The 20,266-nt window shown below is 42.1% G+C and overlaps 1 protein-coding gene across 4 annotated transcripts in view; it reads left to right on the forward strand.

Moving 5' to 3' along the window:
- PCDH15 (protocadherin related 15) overlaps nucleotides 1-20,266 on the forward strand; it is a 3,978,145-nt gene that overhangs the window by 3,641,753 nt on the left and 316,126 nt on the right. For all 4 annotated transcript variants that reach the window (XM_069611238.1, XM_069611242.1, XM_069611241.1 and 1 more), the window contains one exon: nucleotides 107-322. In XM_069611238.1, the coding sequence (XP_069467339.1) occupies nucleotides 107-322 (216 nt within the window). The remainder of the gene's footprint in view (nucleotides 1-106; nucleotides 323-20,266) is intronic.

Genomic DNA, 20,266 nt, shown 5'->3' on the forward strand with positions numbered 1-20,266 from the left:
TGACAAGCAACAAAAGTGTATGCTTTGCTCATATAAACCGAATACAGCTGCACATGTGTTGGTTACTTTAGATGATAATTGAGCATGGTTGTTGTTTTCTTTTCAGACGACGGACAGAGATTATGGAAATTTCAGCAAAAATCAGTACAGATTAATTGTGCCACCTATCAAAGACGGGAAAGAAGGCTTTGTGATTGAGGCATACACGGGGCTCATCAAAACAGCAATGCTCTTCAAAAACATGAGGCGGTCCTACTTCAAGTTTGAAGCCATTGCGACAGATAATTATGGAAAGGGCTTGAGCAGCAAGGCTGAAGTCACTGTAAGTAATCTTTCAGCGCCCCTGGAAAATTATTTCTAGAAATATGGTTGTAGCAAAATAGGACAGTCATTTAAATCATAAGCAATTACATGTATGATGGGTGAAATGAAGCCAAAGTCACATATTGTATAAATGTTCCATATTTAAAATGATGGTAGGAATGTTCTCATGTGGGAGAGTGATTGATGCCGCTTCACCAAATTGTGCACAGCCTCGTGTGGAGGTTTACAATATAAAGTGTGCTCTTCCAAGAGGTACGGTTGGAACCTATGCATCAAGACACCACTTTCTTGTTGTTCAATATGTACCGCTTAAACCATTCCGCTGAAGTGACCCGTTAACAGACTGTCTCTCCTCAAAATTCAAACATGTAAATGTGTGTTGGATAAGTCCTGATAAAAGTATCAATAGTCAACCCCCAAGAGCTAACAATGAATGTACGAGATATGAGAAAAACAAAAATGAATGATGTCTGCATAGGCAAGGACACATCTAAAAAGACATTCTAATGTGTTTAGAAAAATGGCCGGTTATATAGTGTATCACAGAAAGGAAAAAGACAATTTTCCCTATAGGCATTACCATACATTTCGTGACTATATTGGTTTAATCTAACCATCTGACCAACTTCATTATTAAAAAGATTAACTCATGTGCATGCTTTTAATTGGATGGCTCAATTTTAAACATGTATTGGCTAAACACCATTTACCATTGGTCATTTCACAAGAAGTATGAGTGGAGTGAATGATACATACATTGCAACCAATCCCTATGTGAGGTGTAGACACTGAGGCATTAATATAGTAACATGACATCCTCCCCTCTTGACCTAAGTGGTTTGGAACCACCCTACCATTCTCATCAATACAGTATACAGCATTTGTCTTTGATACATTTTGTGACTTGTAGTTGGAAACATTATTTGCCTGGCTTCCTTTTCTCACAATTTTATCTATCCTGCCTTAGACCTTTCACACTGGAACTTAGTTGTTTGCAAACTTTCTTTTCTTACAATGGCAAGGATATATATGTATGTTTATATGCTTGTGTGTGTATCTATATTGTTTGTGACTTCATGAAGATATCTCTATTTTAATTATGTACATGTGGTGAGGGTTAAGTAGTGAGGGTAATGTACAAGCTTCTAAAATCCCTTACTCCTAATCAATCCTACTTCATGTGTAATGGGATTATACTTTACTTCTTCCTTACCAAATTGAGCCTTATTGTTGTGTTTTATCCTGCAGAGGGCATTGAGCCTTATTCACTCTGCCTTAGCAGACATATCCTTTACCAGCTTAGCTCTGCTCACACAGGCTTATGACCTTCATTGTAGTACATTTTGGTATACTACCCACAAACACAATTTGTTATGTGTCTTTCAAATGCTTGCCTCAGAACTCAATTGGACCACTAGATTTTGACCCATCAGTGTGCAATGTGCGTTATCACACTTGCACGATCTGCATGACACATGGCCTAGTGAGATTGTTGTTTTGTCCTCCTCCTGTCTTCCCTCCCTTCTCTTGTCGCACCAAAAAACACTTGTGTACAGGTGTGTTATAAATTACTTGTATCATATCTTATATCAGTATTATGTCCTTCTAGTACTGGGGCCTGCCATTTGTTGCTCTCTGTCATGACCTCACTACCGCACTTCAAGCTTGGGAACTGATTCGCCCCCTTGTCTTAACCAATCACCGTGCGACATTTCACACTGTGCTCTGGAAAGTGACAGCGGAGATATGTGTGTGCTTTTTTTTGCAATGTTTTGGCTGATATGTTCTGATCTGGGGGTGAGGGTGTTCATCCCTGTGAGGTGGCTAACTAGATTTCGAGGCCTACATGTACTGTGCTCAGTTTAATGTAAAGTGCTATTGTCATTCCTTATTATTATTACATGTTATACTTCCCTACTTAATGTTAAATACAGCCATTTTCACTATGGTGCTTCATATGTTCAGCTATAGGATGCTTATGGTATGGTTCACTAAACCATTGATGCTTGTGCTTTGTTGGTCTTGCATAAGGGAATCTCTTTCGAGAGTGTGTGTATGCAGCTACTGGCTTACATGCTGTGTGCTCATTGTACAGGGATTTTCACAGCTTATATTTTTTGTGCACATTTAGGGTGCTGAACATACTCTCCAATGCTGTTGTAATCCCCCATATTCTCATACTCCCCAACACCTTTAACATTATTTGAAAAGGTTGCATTGAAAAAAGATTTGATTGCAGCTTTAAGAATGAAAAAGACTACCTTTCCAAAAATAGATGACTATATTATGTTAAACATCTATCACAAGTAACTTTCTCTTGTAACTATAGCTGGACATTAGCAGGCATTAAAATATATGTATGCCCTGCCCACAGGATGTTTTCATGTTTTTTTGCTACTGTAGCAGGAAGTATATTTTGCAACCTGTGATGCAGTGACCTCACTCCATCATCACATGAGCATAGACATGTCATCCTCAGCTCCCTGAGACCAGCATTGTATCCAGGCCAAGTAATCCAGGACAGCCCTGAAAGCCCACAGTAGCCCAAAGAATGAATTGAGACATTGGAGAACCCACTTGTCATCTGGGCAGCCAGACCTTTTCAGCAGACCAGAAAGAGAGGGACTAGTTTACCCACCATTCCCCTTTACTACTGATGGAAAACTTGAGCTGAGTATTATAAAAACCCAAGACTTTTGTTGAGACCCAGAGACCATTCTTTGGGATTCTGAGAACTTTGTAGAACCACCGAGACTTATGTTTGAGCCCCCAAAGACTTAATTTGGCCACCGTAAACCTTACATTATATTCCCTGTCACAGATGGCCAATAGAACGCTCCAACTCCCAGAGATGATTTAAAGGGTTTTATTGAATTTGTATGTAGGTGCTAGAGACGCGCCTCACTATCTCATCTAGACAAAACCTTTTCCTCCCTAGCTCAAGTGTCCTTATTCCCCAGGTTAGTATATAGAGATGATTTTACCTGTATCTAACTTTCTATTACTGAGGTCCTCAAAGCAATCACGGTCCCTACATTACCCCCTCTATTCTAGACTTTCTAGGCTGGGCCTACACTAGAAAGGATGTTAGTTATATGAGTATTATAGGATTGTGTCTTACATACACGCACAGAAGCTCCACTTTGACTTCTTCCTCTGAGACCCTGTGTTTACTGTCCATGTAATCTCATTTTGTTAAAAGTTGAGGTCCATTATGAAGTATGTGGCTGTGGTTTCCAGATAACCTTTGATTTTGCTATCCATTGTGGCCCAATTCGTCATTGCCCCCTCTGTAGATCTGCTACATTAAATGCAGGTTATGCTAGAAAGTAGCAAAGTTGGGAAACAACCATCTGTGGCACTTGGGTCGTTCGGGAAGCCCTCAAATTGTACCTTACAATTGTATGTTTGCATTTCTTTCTGATCAGATTTTCCAAATTCTCATGTAGGTTATGGCCAGGGGCTGCTGCTGCTTTGTCCTTCTGTGTCTGTGAGTGGATTTCAGAGGTACCAGTCGTTCAGTATTCGGAATTGTCTGAGGTCAGCATGATGGAAGGGATTCTGGTGTCTCTCTGTGAGGCCTACATGCATGTCAGGGCATCCTGTTCAGGTGGCTGCATGAATCCAATGTAACTGGTAACTGCTAACTTGCAGGTAGCCCAGCAGCAAAGGGGGACTCACAAGGATGCTGATACCATGGTTGTGACATCTGGTATAAGAAATGTTATTCAGGTTATTTGCTATATATGTCTTGCATTACCAAGACACTTATCCTTGCTCATTTCAGTTCCTGGGCCCTACCTACCAACAGAAGGTTTACTGATCCAGTGAGACATGAAGGATGTGATAATGAATGCTTTCAATATTGTTGATCCTTTTGAGAACAGGGAAATGGGCGCTGCGTCTTGGACATACTCTAATAGCATACTCTGATAGCTGTAAATCAGGTTCTTCAAAGTACCAGGCAAAGGTTTTTCATTAAGAGGACTTTGCAAATCTGTACAGGATCTGCAATCCATTGTCAGGCCTAGCCTCTAGTTTAATGTTTGGATAGGTACTATAAGGATATTTGGCGTGTTACAGCACAGAGTACAGCACTACTGCACAGGTAGCAATTTTTTTTTTGATGCAGCACCACCACATGGGTGTGGTGCATTGCTATATGTGTTGCCAGAGTAACATGGACATATAAGTAAAGACAGGCTATTCAGTCAAAAACGATTTTTACATATAAGATGCAAATCTATTTTTACAGTTAAAAGCACATGTGCATATTCAAAAATGCACACTATTTGTCACCTGAAATGCCTATGGTGCCAGAGACACATTTGAAAATTAATAACTAACCTTATTAATAACTAACCTGACTAATAAAACTGCATTTAACATAACCCACTAATAAAAATGTGTCTCCACTGCAGAATTAGGCCTACTCTGAAAGTGAACTTTTAAACGCACATTCATTTTTTTTTCTCTGCTGCTCTGTCCACATAACTACAGGAAACAAAGAGCTCGAAGGAACAGGAAATCAGTTGGTTACAAACTTTTACTGTAGAAATGAGCCATTGTGTAGTGAGGGAGGAGATGACATGATTGATTCTGATTGGAGCAGCGTCATAGCAAGTATCATGCTAGAGGCTGTGATTAGAGTTTTGCTGGGGAAGCTTGAGGAGAGGGGGAGAACAATCGAGATCTGGCAGAGCTGGGAGAAGGACCTGTTTCCTGGCTGAAGCATTCCTGCTGCAAAAGCTGAGAATTCCAGGCAATAACCCCGGTTTGAGAACGACAGACGCTTGTTTTCACTGGGGTTAATCTTCAAAGGAGCCAAATTCAGAAAGAGAATAGCCGGAGAAAACTCATGCTGAACAGATAAGGTAATTACAGAAGTGTGGGAGCTGTGCGAAAGAGTGCGAAACTGTTCAGTCAGTGTATTCGAGGGAGTCCCATTCCCTTATCAGCATATGTAATGTTACCAATTGAATATATTCTCGCAGTTCTCTGTTCATTTTATCACAAATAATGTTGTACCATTTCATTTATTTCTGTAAAAAAGGGTTAAACTGTGTTTAAAGGAAATTTCTATAATACAAAAATATCTGAAAACAGATAGCTAGTGTGTATTATTTCTCTCTTTCATTTTGCATGGGAAAAGGTTTAAACGTGGGTAGATTTTCAAACAGTGCAATTGTCATTTTAAAACAGATGTGTGCATGATTATATTCAGTATGGACAGTTGTGAGTGACTGTTTGTAGCATAGCTTGTTGGAGGTACATGAGCCAACGGGAAGAGAGACTCTCTGGACATAGTTCCGTACCGTATATAAGGTAGTGGAAATTACCAAAAAAATACCACAAGAGCCCATGGTGGCACACAACACTAACACTGAAAATGTGGTATCCCTCAAATTAGGCCTGAGGTCTCTCTAGTGATCAAGAACAATCTAGATAAAAAAACAAGGGATGTTGGATATTGGGCCATAAATAAACCAACCACGCAAATTATCGCGCACATTATCTAAATAGGTCTGAATTCTGAAATAATGCAATGTATTATTGTTATGTGTGATCCAATAAGAATACAGAGAGTGATTATTGCTAAAGGTATTTTGGCGGTAAGAAAATACCGCAAAGCCCCAAATATCCACAAAATACCCAACAGTACCTAGTGCACACCTGCCATATGCATAGGAGATTTGGGTGGAAGAAAGGATCCCAAACCCTAATTAATGTGTTGCATTCTTACTAACATTTTGGCATCAGCACATTGAGTGGTGTTGGCCACATTCGACTTCCTCAGACTCCTTCCTCTATAAAATCTCAAAATGTGGATTCACTAAAGATATATAATACACCAGTCATTAAGGGCAGGGCTGATTATGACCTGTGCCGCCTCCGGAAATCCCAAACAGGCAATTCATAGCTTTGTATGGCAATTTCTGTGTCACAAACACGCTATCTCTTAGAAGGTCTGGTCTCAAGGCTCGCATATTAGACTTTAGAAGTGCTGACCAGGAGTCGCTTACTTGGAGAACAGGCATGGTTTGCTTCCTTAAGTGTGTACAACTACCACCAATCGGAGCGAGCTGCTTACTGCCATATGGTGAGGTGCCATCACGGTCCTTGCACAACATGGGGTATTAGTTCTAATCCCAGCCATCAAGGCATAGGGTCCAAGGGAATCATTCATTCAATTCTTTCATTCAAGGAAAGAAGATCAAAAGGCAGGTAGAACATGCAGGTAAATCAAAACAAGAGTTGCTCCTTACTTAACATTTGAGCATATACACTCAATATTTAGGCCTTCATTGAATATGTGCTGCGTAGCATCTGTGTGATTGCTGTCTGACCCTCCCAAAAAGTGAAGGTGTGTATGAATGTGATGCCAGTGTATCGTTTAAAACTGCATATCTTGCTCTTCACAGAGATGGCTAGTTGAATGTTACTCATTCTCAATAAACATGAAACTTCATATACAAATTTAGTTAAATTAAACAATCACATGTTTGGATTTTCTTTAAGGAAATTGCTGCTTATCAGTAACATTCTAATTAATATAAACATTTGATTACCACACTTGTATAACTTTCAAATCGGAAACAGCATTATAACGCTGTGTAATCTTGCATCATCAGCATGTCCTTCCCTTTACTTGTGTGTATTTGTTGTAAAGATCCTCTTGTAGTAAATTGTGAGTAAAACGTTGATAACAAAAATGGATATTTATTTGACCAGGCATACATCTTTGAGATGTGGAGAACTCTAGGGCTAGTACCTGTGAACGCTGGTTACTGGGACGTTTTGGAGACTCTTAAAGATTTAGCAGAAATCTGTGAACCATAATAAATAGTTTCTTCCAGTTGGCTCGCTGTTGATTGAGTCATTTGTCTTGTTTGCAAAAGAGCGGTTCCTTCTAGAGCTTTGTGCCACAGCTCATTATTTCGCTTTTGTTGGGATGGGATAGATGTTAATAATATAAATGTGGCTACTCAGTGTGCTGGCAAATGTAAAACAACACCCAAATTCTAATTTTAAATATATTGAGTTTTGTTTCCTATGTTTATCTCTCTAGGTCATTCCCAGCAGTTAGGTAGAATGTGCATAAACCTTAGCAATACGCAATTCCCGCCAGGCTAATGCACTGGATTGTCTCCACAGAAAAATCACAATAAAGATCATTAACATAATTCATTGGAGAATGCAATTGAGTAACTATACAAGTATTTTCGTGGGAGGATGCTGTGAACCTCATAGTGACTGAGTGGTAAAACACACAGCTGACTTGCAGACCCAGGTCACCTCACCTGGCCCTAATAAGACAACGTACATTTAAGGATATTTGGAAAATATGGGCAGAGTCGCAGCCTTCCCAGAACAGAAAATCTCAAAGGAATTCAGCAAAAGGGGTCCAGTTTTTAACCTCACTGAAAGATGACACACACGATCAGCAGAGCAGTGTCCAAGTTGTAGGGGCAAGAGTCCATTGCAGACTCATTTCCACCTCTGAACATTTAGGAGATTGGGGTACAATGGCAGAAATTAAAGAAGGGTGATAATCTGACACATTATTGGGTGTTTCTGGCATCAGCAAATTTAATATTTCTCAGTGTCATATCCCACAATTATGGCGTTGAACCTGTGGAATATAAAAGCAGAGGAAGCTGTATCAGCTGACCTGATACACAGAGCGGGCACTTACTTATTGTAAACGCACTTTGGCAGCAACGGAGCAGCCAATCTCACAATGAAAGAGACCCCCATATCCTGCATTGTTAGCAAGCAATGCCTCACTTATTAGTTGGCCTCTCTTATTCATAGACCTACTTTCCGGCCCATACTTGCTTGCAATTAGCAGTGGAGAAGTGGGCCTATCTCCGTATCAGATCCGCTGTTCCAGCACTGCCAACAGGACATTGCATGACAGGTGGGCTTAGGAGTGGAGCTAAGGGAGGAAGGACAGAAGACATGATACCAGTTATTGTTTTTACTTTTATTTCTTTTTTTAACACAAGTGTAATGATTCTTTCATACTCCTGTTTTAACAGTGAAACGTGAATTATGTCAATAGACATGCTTTTCCAAGTTCTTTTTTTTCTGAAACATAGGACCAGATTCATGGAATTATCTGCATGTAAAATCAAGACTTTGCGTGCCATTCTGCGCACTAAACCCTGTAAGTCGATTCATGCAATCGACCGCGGGGTACTTTACCAGGCCTTTCATGGACTCCCGGCAGGTCTGGCACGCCTCTGCGAGCAGTTGAACGTGGTTCGCGAGAGTCCTCAGAGAATGTGGGTTGGGCATGCAGAATGGGGAAGAATTTGACAAAATGTGAGCGTGTTGACGTGCAGTCCATGGCTAAGCAAGCGTATGCTCATTCGTGCACAAACCAAAATGTATTCATGGATCTCAGTGCGCAATATCATGTTGGGAAAAGGTGCACCCAAACCCTCTGATCTATCCGCCAAATGATAGCAGGCGCAAACTGCAATGGGCATAGGAACCAATGGGTATAAAGAATCCAATGCAAACCAAACTAATATCTACAGCCACGATGAAACCAGCAATAGTAGGAGCTGTTGTGCATGGACACTGCAGGAGGAGGGGAATGCCCAGGACCCAGATCTTCACACCACGCTGTTCGTGATGCCAGATGACCAGGTATATGCCAGGTGCAGGTTCCCCTCCCTGTAATCCTAGACCTAGTCAGGGAGGGGGAAGATGACCTATCATGACCCACCATCTTCTCCCAGGTCCTTATCCCCCTATAAAAAGTGTGGACTGCACTCCATTTATACCAACCGGCTCCTTCCAGCGGACCACAGCAATAGTTGGTGGGATATAGCAAGCCACCCAATCCCGCTGCCTACACCAGGTATTATCATGCATACCAGTACCCCAGTACCTGCTAGTGTGTACACACACATATATATGCCCTGAACACTGGGTGGAAAGGCAGACAGTGATCCAGGAGTTTTACACAGTAGCACATTTCCCCAGAGTAGAAGGTGCAATTGACTGCACACATGTTGTGCTACAGCCTCCGCCCCCATTGATGGAGCATATCTACTGGAATTGAAAGCACTGGCACTCAATGTGCAGGAAGTGTGTGATGGCAATGGAATCATCATGGAAGTGAATGCCAATTTCCTGGGCAGTACACATAATAACTGCATTTTCTGCCAGTCACCACTGTAACGGGCCCTGGAATATGAAAAACACGGCAATGCATGACTCATTGGTGAGTATGAATGGTCAAGCACATGCTTGCATGTGACACACTGAACAAAAGACCATGACAATAAATGCCAATGAAAACCATGTACACATTTACAGAGGACAGTGCCTACGCGCTGTCAACATTCATGACGACACCAATCCGGAATCCCACCACACCAGCTGAGGTGAGATACAATACAGAACATGTAGCCACTAGGGCCATAGTGGAGCACCCATTCAGAGTGCTGAATTCACGGTTCTGCTCCCTTGACTGCTCTGGTGGGTGTTGATATATGCACCACCAGTAGTATGGGGCAGCAGGTGTGCTGCACAATGTCACCAGACGGCATGGTGTACAAGTTAAATGCAGGTGGGACACCGCCCACACCCACAGGCACCATTGTTGCCCTAGATTGGCCAAAGGGCAGGTGGAGGGTCTGCTGGTGCAATCACACTTCACATAAAAACCTTCCCCTGTGGAGCAGACACAGTGAGGCCACATCCAAGGTGCCAGTCAATGATGAATTGGGCCATACAATGATGAATTGGGGACTATCCTCTGTGCCCATAACTACACAGTGAGAATGTGACTCTGGGAGAGCCGCATTCTGTGCCTCCATTAGACATGAAACAACATGCACAAACAGTGCCCCAGGAAAGACTTGTAAGTGGGAGTATCTTACTCACAATTTGCAAAGTTGGGAGTAAAATGATTTGCGAAGCATAAAGAATGTAAGTCCAATCACAAATGTGACACATTTATAAACAAGTAAGAATATGTTGGAACATAAAAAAGCATGAACTTGGCAACATTCAATTCTTAGCACCTCATAGTTTATGGGCATCAAAAGCAACATGTTTACTAATTCCAATCAGCCAGTCAAAATACAATTGAGAACCTGTGGGACTACACGCACTACTGTCCAAAACCTATCCATGTTGCTGTGAGTGTGAAATCAGGGGCGCAACATTCCACATGTCTCTTACATACTGTGAACAGGGAGCATAGGTACACCATATTTCAACTCCCATTGAGGATTAACTAATATAAAAGTGAACAAAAGTGTCTGATACACACTAATCTGCATGCTTGTGCACAAATCACCAACACAGTCATAGCAACTTTACAAACAGTGTCCATGTAGCATAGTATTTAAATCTCTCCATGGTCTCGCTCCCCCTTATCTCTCCTCCCTCCTCTCTTTCTACACTCCCTCTCGCTCCCTTCGTTTTGCAGACCACTTCCTTCTCATTGTCCCTCCATCCCATTGTGCCCCCTCCCGCTTCCGTTCTTTCCAACTCCTTGCCCCCCCTGCACTGGAACTCCTTACCTCTCTCTATCCGCTCTATTCCTTCCTTCTCCTCATTCCGCACATCCCTTAAATCTCTCCTTCTCCATTCACCGCCATGAAACCCCTTCCCCTCCTGCTCCCCCTCCTTCCTTCCTCTTTCCCCTCTCAGTTCTACTGCTAAGCTCCCCCTCTTCCCTCCAGTTTAATTGCTCTTCTCACTGTTTTGTTGGACTGATTCATTATTGTAAGTTGCTTCTACTGTTATTATTTTATGTATCATGTTGTTATGATGTACAGCGCTTTGGTGTAAGGCGCTATATAAACAAAATAAATACAAATACAAATACAAATGTAGTACACCCAAAAGCACATGGCACAAGCAACAAAGTCCACAAACACTGTCACATAGACAACTGTACCGCACGTAGACACCAAATTACACACATGAGGCCACAGGTAGGAAGGCATAGTGCTAAATAGAAGTGATCAACAAAGACCTGTGATGACTGTTGTACCACAACAATAAACAGGTTGAGTGGCCATCCCATCCCCTGACAAAAACTATGCTCACAATACACAGTCAAATCAAAACAGTCACGCAGAATCAGAAAAATGCAAGTGCACTGAAAGAAAGATGCACATCTCACCTCACACTTTATCCCTTTTCATCCTGCACCAGCTGGACCCTGGAATCCATGGATGTCCGCCTCTGTAGGCCTGCAAATCAGCAATCTCTGATGCAGTGTCCTGTACACGCTTACAGCATCAACTACCCCATTCAATCACAACAACCAATTTAGCCTGAAAAATCCACCTGTGGAGAAAATCAACATAATGTGAGGGCAGGCAACACATCCATGCACCCAATTAGACAGCAACATGCCCCCATGAGTGACATGAAACAAATGCAAACAAGAACTCATCAGCCACCCATCTCCATGTGTCCCAGCACCCATGCAGCCAGATCCACCCACCTCACGCCAATGCAATATGAACACCCCACCCAGTGACACCGTACCCACCCACACCACCTACACTGCCTGCCCCCCCTCACCCAGTGCCATGCAGTGAAGGGGCACATAACATTTACTTATTATCATGGTGATGGGACATTGTGAACATTCAGATATGGCCACAGTCAGTATGACACAGAGAGGACTCCCAAAAAGAGACCACTGAGAGGTTTGAAATCCAGGATCACCTTGAAAATACACTCAAAGCCACAATATGACATCCCTGATTAATGTGGCAGTCGGACAGTGCAGTAAGCACTGGCAGGGGAGCCAATGATGTAAAGTCCAAGACAATGTGATGCAAAAATATCACCTATTGCACAGAAGACAGGATCCGGCAGAAGGCAGCACTTCACAGATACAGCAGTTATACTGGAATGCAGGACACTGAGGCAATTGGCAATATAGAGACAAGCAGACATGAGAAAGGAGTGAGAAATAGAGGTCAAGGACACTGTCACACGAAAGGGAGCATTGTACAAAAAAAGGAAAGTGTCCACCGTCTGTGGATCACTCACGTCCCCTGCACACTCGAGCCATTGTATGCTAACAAACAGTAACTAAAATAAGTTCTATTGAAAGTTAGCAAATTAGCACTTAGTTCTTTCAAATTATATTGCCTCCTGTGGCAAAGGAACAAAAGTTGTTTTTGAATTTCTTTCAGATAAGGTAACTAAAAGTAAACCCAATGGGATATAAAGTTAATTCTTGACAGGATATGAAGTCAGGCAACTTTAACTCAAAGTAAGTACAGTGTTACAATATTACATTCATATTGATACAGTGTCCTCAGAGGTGATTCATATTAAAAACTCAACGCGTTTCGGAAAAACAATTTCCTTCATCAGGAGTGGTTACTTGTGGGTACATTCAAAACTTTCTTAAATTCCAGTTTCTGATATCTGTAAGTTGTAAAACAAATAATGATCTCATAGTTTCTTTGTGTAAAGCCAATACATTTGCAAATATTTGGTTAGAGAAATGCAAAAAATAAATGAGGAAACTACCCGGCATAGGTGCCCCACTGGGATTCTGCCTGTGCTTAAACTGGGTAAGGATCCAATTCCTAGGGAGGAAAGTTTAACCTGTGAAAGTCCAAAGGTACATGGATTAATGTACCCAAGGGATCCCAAAAAGTCCCATGTTTCTATCAATATGTAACTTGCAGCAACGAGGCACCTACCTCAGACTAAGACGGTACTTCCAGAGTGTAAGGTGAATTCACTGTGGGGTCAAAAGAGGTTTCTCTTAGTTCTTGGCGCTGATTGTTAGGACTATAGCATGCAGGGCTCAGGGCCACGCCTTTTCACTGAAAGGAAAGATCAAGTATAACTTAGAATGGAATACTGCATGGTAGGGGCTCCTTAATTGTAAAATATATACCAATTATGGCATACCTCCCCTTGAGAAGTTTGGTCGTGTGTGGTTAGCATCTCTGGTTAAAATGGCAAGATTTCTTTGTCTTCTTCATTCAATTTATGGGGTCTTCTACTATTCTCCAGCCATGTTATAAATACTAGAATTTGTAACAGGAGTAAATCTGGAAGACTAGGTGGATGAAATGACATAAAGTAAGAAATTAATCTATATTTGTGATGGATGTTGATTAATAAGAATCCAAAAGGTCTGAGTTAATGTGTTACTTCGACAATCAACTAAAATTAAAAAGGCATACTATCTAGAATAGTAACTGCTGATACAGTTATCAAGTGTACATAACCATTCTCAAGCGTGCCGTTGTGTAAGTGCGAATACCTAGTAGAGAGTTGTTCAATCTAGATAGATAATGGTGCCACTCGGTGCCTGATAGGAATGGCTCCATGGAGTAGTAAATAATAACCTATACGGGATGAAGGATTTGTTAAGTAATCACCCAAGTCCTTTCCATCAAGGGTATAAGCCTCTCCAACTTACTTGAATGGTGGTGCTGCAGAGGTGTGAGCGGGATCGGTACAGAGCTCAGGTGATCCGGAGTTGCTGCCTGCGCACAGATACAATGCTACGTGAATGACATGTGAATGCGTGAGCGTGATTTCCACCCTCTGGCTATATATGTAGATCGTATCTTACAACCAATGGAACCAGTGGAATTCTACCCTCTGGCTATATATGTAGATCGTATCTTACAACCAATTGTCCAGAACACCATCACATACCTACATGATGCTACCCATTTCATTAACATCTTACAGAATATTCATGATCTGGACCCAAATGATCTACTTGTCACTCTGGATGTCCAAAGTTTAGATGCATCTTTTCCGCACGACAAAGAATTTGAAGCCCTAGAATGGGCATTACTGCAAGAGCCTAACTGCAGAGCTGACAAGACTTTTATGATTGAACTCACAAAGATCATTTTACACCTGCAATGAGGGTGTTGTCGTAGCCCCTTTCTTTGAATTTAGTTTGGAGTAAAGCCGATTGCCGTGTGTATTCAGTGGGTTCCGAGATGTTTCGTCTATATCGAAGAAAATGGCTGAGTGGGACACTGTCCAGAGTTCTCTAAGGATGGAAGCTTGTAGCAAGGAGCAGACTATTCCTGTCTGTATTTTTTGTAAAGATACGAGTTTCCAGTTTCTGTTTCTTCACATAGACTTCAATGTCCAGGAAGTGAATCATCGACCTGCGGGTCACTCTGGGTAACTTGATTCTTGGATGCATCTGGTCCATCATCCTAAAGAAATCTGTGAGCTCTTCCCCTGGACCACTCCAAATCCCAAACATGTTGTCAATGTAACGTGTATACAGGGCCAGATGTCTGGACCACCTGGGTGAGAATATCACATGCTCGTATTCGAGAAAGAACATGTATATATTTGCGTAGCATGGGGCCATTGCTGCTCCCATGCTAGTTCCTGAGATCTGTAAGAAGAATCTCTCACCAAATTTGAAAAAGTTGTTCATTAAGACCAATTTGAGCAAGGTCAGTACAAATACACGGTCACCTTGGCAATCCTCTGACCTTAGTAGCAGCCACTCAACTGCTTCCAGTCCCAATTCATGGGCTATATTAGCGTAGAGTGAAGTGACATCCATCATAAACAGTATGTCACGTCCATCCACAAATTGTACATTTTGAAGTTTTTTCAAAAAATCTGTTGTGTCTTTCAGGTATGTAGACGTATTCTGTATTAAGGGTTGCAAGATTCTGTCCAAGTATTGTGCCAGGGGTTCGAAAAGGCTCTCAGTGGCAGCAATGATTGGACCTCCAGGAGGTTTCAAGAGTCTTTTATGGATTTTCAGAAGTATATATAGAACCGGTTTTATGGGATGTTTATTTTCCAAAAATCTGTGGGTTTTCTCAGATATTACTTTCCTCCTTTCAGCTTCATCAAGGGTCTCCTGGATCAGAGTCATCACTGTGTTGTTGGATTAAACATTTCTTGATATGTCTCCTTATCGGACAGTTGTCGCTCGATTTCTTCCAAGTAATCCTGTTTGTCCATTAGGACAAGAGCACCCCCTTTTTCTGCGGGCTTGAAAATAATCATATAATTATCCAACAGGTTTTTAAGTGTTTGCCTTTCACATGTTGAAAAACTACCAAATCCTTTGCTTTTAAACTGTATTTTCTTCAAATCTGAAAGTATGGCTTTTTCAAAGGATGATAGAATGTGGTTTTGGATTGGTGGATTAAAGGAGCTCTTTGGGCTCTCCAGAAAATCAGATTGTTCCTCCCAAACCTGATCCTCGTCAAGGCCCTCGAAGAATAGCTTCAACTTCATCTTCCTCAGTAATCTAAAAAAGTCAATTTTCTCCTTCAGGAGTGTGCTGTTGTTCTGGGGAACAAAGGATAGTCCTTTCCTAAGGACTTGCAGTTCCAAACGTGAAAGTGTATACGAAGATATGTTGACCACTAGGTCTTCTTCTGTGCCTTCTTTCTCTGTGGATTTCTTTTTTTGTCCACATCGGGTAGGTCCTTTTCTAAAAAACGCATGTCACTACCTGTAGATGTATCTTCTCGTGAGCTATTAGGTTGGACAATTTCAGGATCTGTTATTGGATCTAGTTCTGTACTGAAAGCGTCTGATGAAGTAGTTCCAACTTGCGGCATTCCGGGTTTCGATGCTTGGCCCTGGTATGGATTACTCGATCGATGCCCATAGTAGTCTTGCCATGTATAGACGATATCAAGCTTATAATCGAGCGTGTCACGCCTGAAATTCTGGATTTTCTTTGTTTCTTAGTTTCAACTTGCTCCTCCTCCATACCCACTGTCACATAACCCGGGAAGCCTATTGCCCCATCCCATCCCTGATGCACTTGCAATCTTCATATGGTGACATGCACATTTCTTTATTGACTATGACCTGTTTGACTTAGTGGAAAGGGGGCCAGAGCATATTTCCATCTGCACTTGCCCCATGCCCACCACTAAACTACATTGTCACATAACCTTGGAGGACTAGTGCCCTTTTCCATCCCTGATGCACTTGCAATCCTCATATGGTGACATACAAATTTCACTAGTGACTTTGACTTGATTTTTCTTAGTGTGCATGGGAGCCAGAGCAGATTTTCGTCTTCTCTTGCCCCATTCCCACTACAACATCACCCTTTGGTGATTATACGCGGGCTCTTTACACCCGCCTGTTACCGATATTTTACACACACGAGGAGGATGGAGGGGCAGAACAGTGATTTCTGCTCTCCCCGACTGCGCTTGGTACCTTATGGGATTTGGCGTTACAAGAAATGACCATATGTCAGGCCTGACATGGCTTACCGATATATTTTCTATCTGGAAGCATCTAATCTGCTTCACTTCACGAGTTGGCCAAGGAGTGAACGCTTCTACGCATCTCCTTTCATACGCGGAATGGTTATTGTCCCCCAGAATTCCCACACCAAGATGGTGGTCCGTGGCACCAGCACGCATGCGCAGTGTTGCCATGGAGACCAAACATAAACTCGGAGACCAAGCACTGCACGTCAGCGTCGGGCGTTTGTCCTCTGGTCCTGTTTTCCTCCCTCTCCTTAGGTGGGTGCAACATTCTTCTTATTGTGTTTCAAAAAGAGAAGGGAGGGCGCATCTGTAATGGATCGCACATTCGGCTTACTATATATTTTATGAATGAGCTATAGCGCGTTTCACATGCGTGCAGCCTAGCTACTGACTCACATGAGAAGCGGTGCAATTCTTGGTTGCGCTGCACTTGCTTTGTGACATCCTCTCGTGACTTTTATTTTATTGAAGACCATGTTGGTCTTAATGTTTAATTCTGAGGAATTATTCTTCTGTGTAGCTTAGCAGCCACGGTTTCTTAATCTTTAAGGCCATACATGACCTGGACATGTAAATCCTAGACAAATTGGTTAACAATCAGCACTTTGTTTCCCCCTAGAGACCACGGTCCTTTGCTATCCGACCGATATGAGTACTTTGCAGTAATGTGTGACAGCACCTCAGCATGATTGGACTCCCCGATCAGCTATCCTTGTGATCATAAGGTTAGTGGCGTTAGCCTACTCTCTAAACACATTGAGCTTAGATTACAGTCTGAGCCCTTGGTAAATTATCCTTTTTGTTAATTATTTACGAATCCAGATTCCGAAAAAACTTTTTCATTTGGAACCAATAGCAATCCTAGCCCTGAAGATGGATTTTCTACAAATCCGAAATGCGTTGGCAACTGATTAGACCCAATGAAGCTATTTCGGATCATTTTCTTGAACTGATAAATTCTTCCTTATGTGGCTAAGTGTTGATGTTGTGATCACTAGTCACCTTATCTGTTTATGCTTTGACATTACACATTGGATGGTGTTCCAATACATTTATTTAGAAAAACATGTTAACCTGAGTTCTCCTCTTCTACCTAACAAGAAATCAGTTATTTGGTTTTGGTATATGTATTGATGTGCACTTTAAACATCTGAGAAATATTGTTTATGATCAAATCAAATGCAATTTGCCAAAAAAGTGGATCTATTTTTTGTTTTCCTTTATATTAAAAGATTATTTTAGCTAAAAGTCTTCTAAAGTTTCTTAGCCTTGGTCATAATTAAGTTGATAGATACAAGATATCTTACCACACACTATTGAAAATTGTTCATCCGTCTTTAAGCGGGTCACTAATGTTTAATTACAGTGTATGGAATTGTGCATGAACGTGTGATATAGTGTATACTCTTGCACATCCTCCTCCCTTTGGGGTGTCAGGACTATAGACTCATTAAAGTTTACCTGGGATCCTGTCCCTATAGGATTGCATATGGGGCTACCATGTAGCAACACACGGTTTCGTTCTTCAGTTTGTTAAATCACCTTGAGTGGCCTCGTGGCATTTGCCCCTCTGCACCTGAAATTGAAATTAATCATATTTTTACAACTCTACTAAGAGCTGATGCTCCTTTCTATAATATAGATACTTTTTGACTTGCTAGTGGCTCCCAACACTCCTTCCTTGTTATCATAAGTTCATGCCTATGCATGCTCAGACTGTGAACCAGCACCACCTCTAAAACCTATCACATTACACATTACGCAATAGAGCCATCATGCCACATCTGAGTGGGCAATGTAGCTGGCATGCCTGACCTCACCAGACAGATGACACGAGTATGGGGAAGTGTGCATGTATCCAGTTGACAGACAGGACAATATCTGTGTAACTGCACAGCACAACGATAGTAGTGACAAGGTGTGTGCCTGTCAAGTATCAGTTGACATGCATATAAAGGCCTTCTGACGTCAGAGTGGTGCATCCAATTTCAAGTTGGTTGATATATATGAGCAACTACCATGCACATACATGGAATGGAATGCAGCCAGGCATGCTCATTGCCAATCATGATGCCCATGACCTTCCACAATGGCCGTCTGCAGACATGTCATTTACAGATTGCAAGGATGCCAACCTCTGCATTACAACTCACCATCAGCTATTGTTCACCTTGCAGTGAATGGTGTAACCCCTTACTACAAACGAGTATTATAGCATCAACATCATGCCTGCATCTCAGGGCTATGGTCTGTGAGTACCTATGCACCTTCACTCTGGGCACCCCACAAGGTGTTGTGACGGACAGCTCAGATATGCAGCATGGCAAGGCATCCCATAGGAACAGGTAACTCAGAATTAGATTATGTGACATCTATTGTATGAGCCTATATAGCAGTGCATAGTGACACACCACAAGAATGTAGCAGAAAACAGTATATGTAGGTTTCTCATTTCTTGCCCATGAAACATGGGAGTACTCTGTGGGTGATGTGTACTGTGACAAGGACATGCACCACACATATCCACCAGACACATAAACCTTCTGCATTGTCCACAAGGCCTTCTGGGGCTTGGGGCCTCAATACCTTCAACTCTCTCTTCCTAAATATCTCCCTTCGCTCATCCGCCTCCAACTCCCTCAGGGTCAGTCGCTTCTCTCAGCAACAAGTTGGTGGGAGAGCTCTTTCCTCAGCTGGGTCCTCCCTCTGGAACAGCCTACCTGCATCCCTGAAACTTGAGGAGAATCATCTCCGGTTCCGGAAGCATCTCAAAACCTTTCTCTTTGCTTCTGCTTTATCTCCTCCTCTCCCCTGCTGACTTCCTGGCTGAAACTGCACTGGTTACCTGGCCACCCTCTGAACTCAGTGCCCAGGTCACCTCCCCCACCAGTTGCACACCTGCACTGCCTTCCTGGCAACCCCCGCACTTAGGCACTTTTTCTGTATCCCTACAGTCCCACTACCAGCACTTGACACCTGATGTCTGCACTTACCCTCGCACTTGCCACCTGCTGCCCATACTTTTACTTATTGTTATTTATTCTATTATCCCATGTACTGCTATTTGGCCGTCAATACATCACAGAGACCACCAGCAGGGTTCAATGTGAGCAGTGAACAGGAATTGCTAGCTGGTCATCAGCATATTTATACAGTTTCTTTATAACGATGTCCTGCCTCCTACAAGTTAATCATGTACTGGGCTAGGCTCGCGCCAGGTTCGTTCCTACTTTACATATCTCGTGCATGCGGTTTACTTTTTAATACATTTGCTAACAAACACTATTATTCTCTAGGTTTAACTTTACACTCTTTACACATTGCTTTAATACAGGTTAAACAGATGTTTTGCATGTCGTGTTTAGATTGCGTTATTGTTCTTGTATACTTGTAGGTTAACATCGGCGATTCAAGTAATCCCCTGATCCCGAGGTCAACAAGGGACAAGGTCTACATGACCCTAACATGTAGCCTGCAGGCAGGTTGGACATTAACTCTCCTACAGAGGTTGAAGAGGTTAAAGCATGAACAAGAGAACACGGGTCTGCCATTTTAGGCCACAGGGTGACTTTGCACGATAAACTAAAATGGTGGCTTTAACCTAAAATGGAGGCTTGATTCACTTAAGGTCACAACCTTGCAATACGGATTTCCTCGCAAAGCGACTGGACATAGGCCAACATATACAATGA

This window comes from Ambystoma mexicanum, chromosome 8 (assembly GCF_040938575.1).
Source record: "Ambystoma mexicanum isolate Mex_15411 chromosome 8, UKY_AmexF1_1, whole genome shotgun sequence".
In the NCBI taxonomy this organism is placed as follows: Eukaryota; Metazoa; Chordata; class Amphibia; order Caudata; family Ambystomatidae; genus Ambystoma; species Ambystoma mexicanum.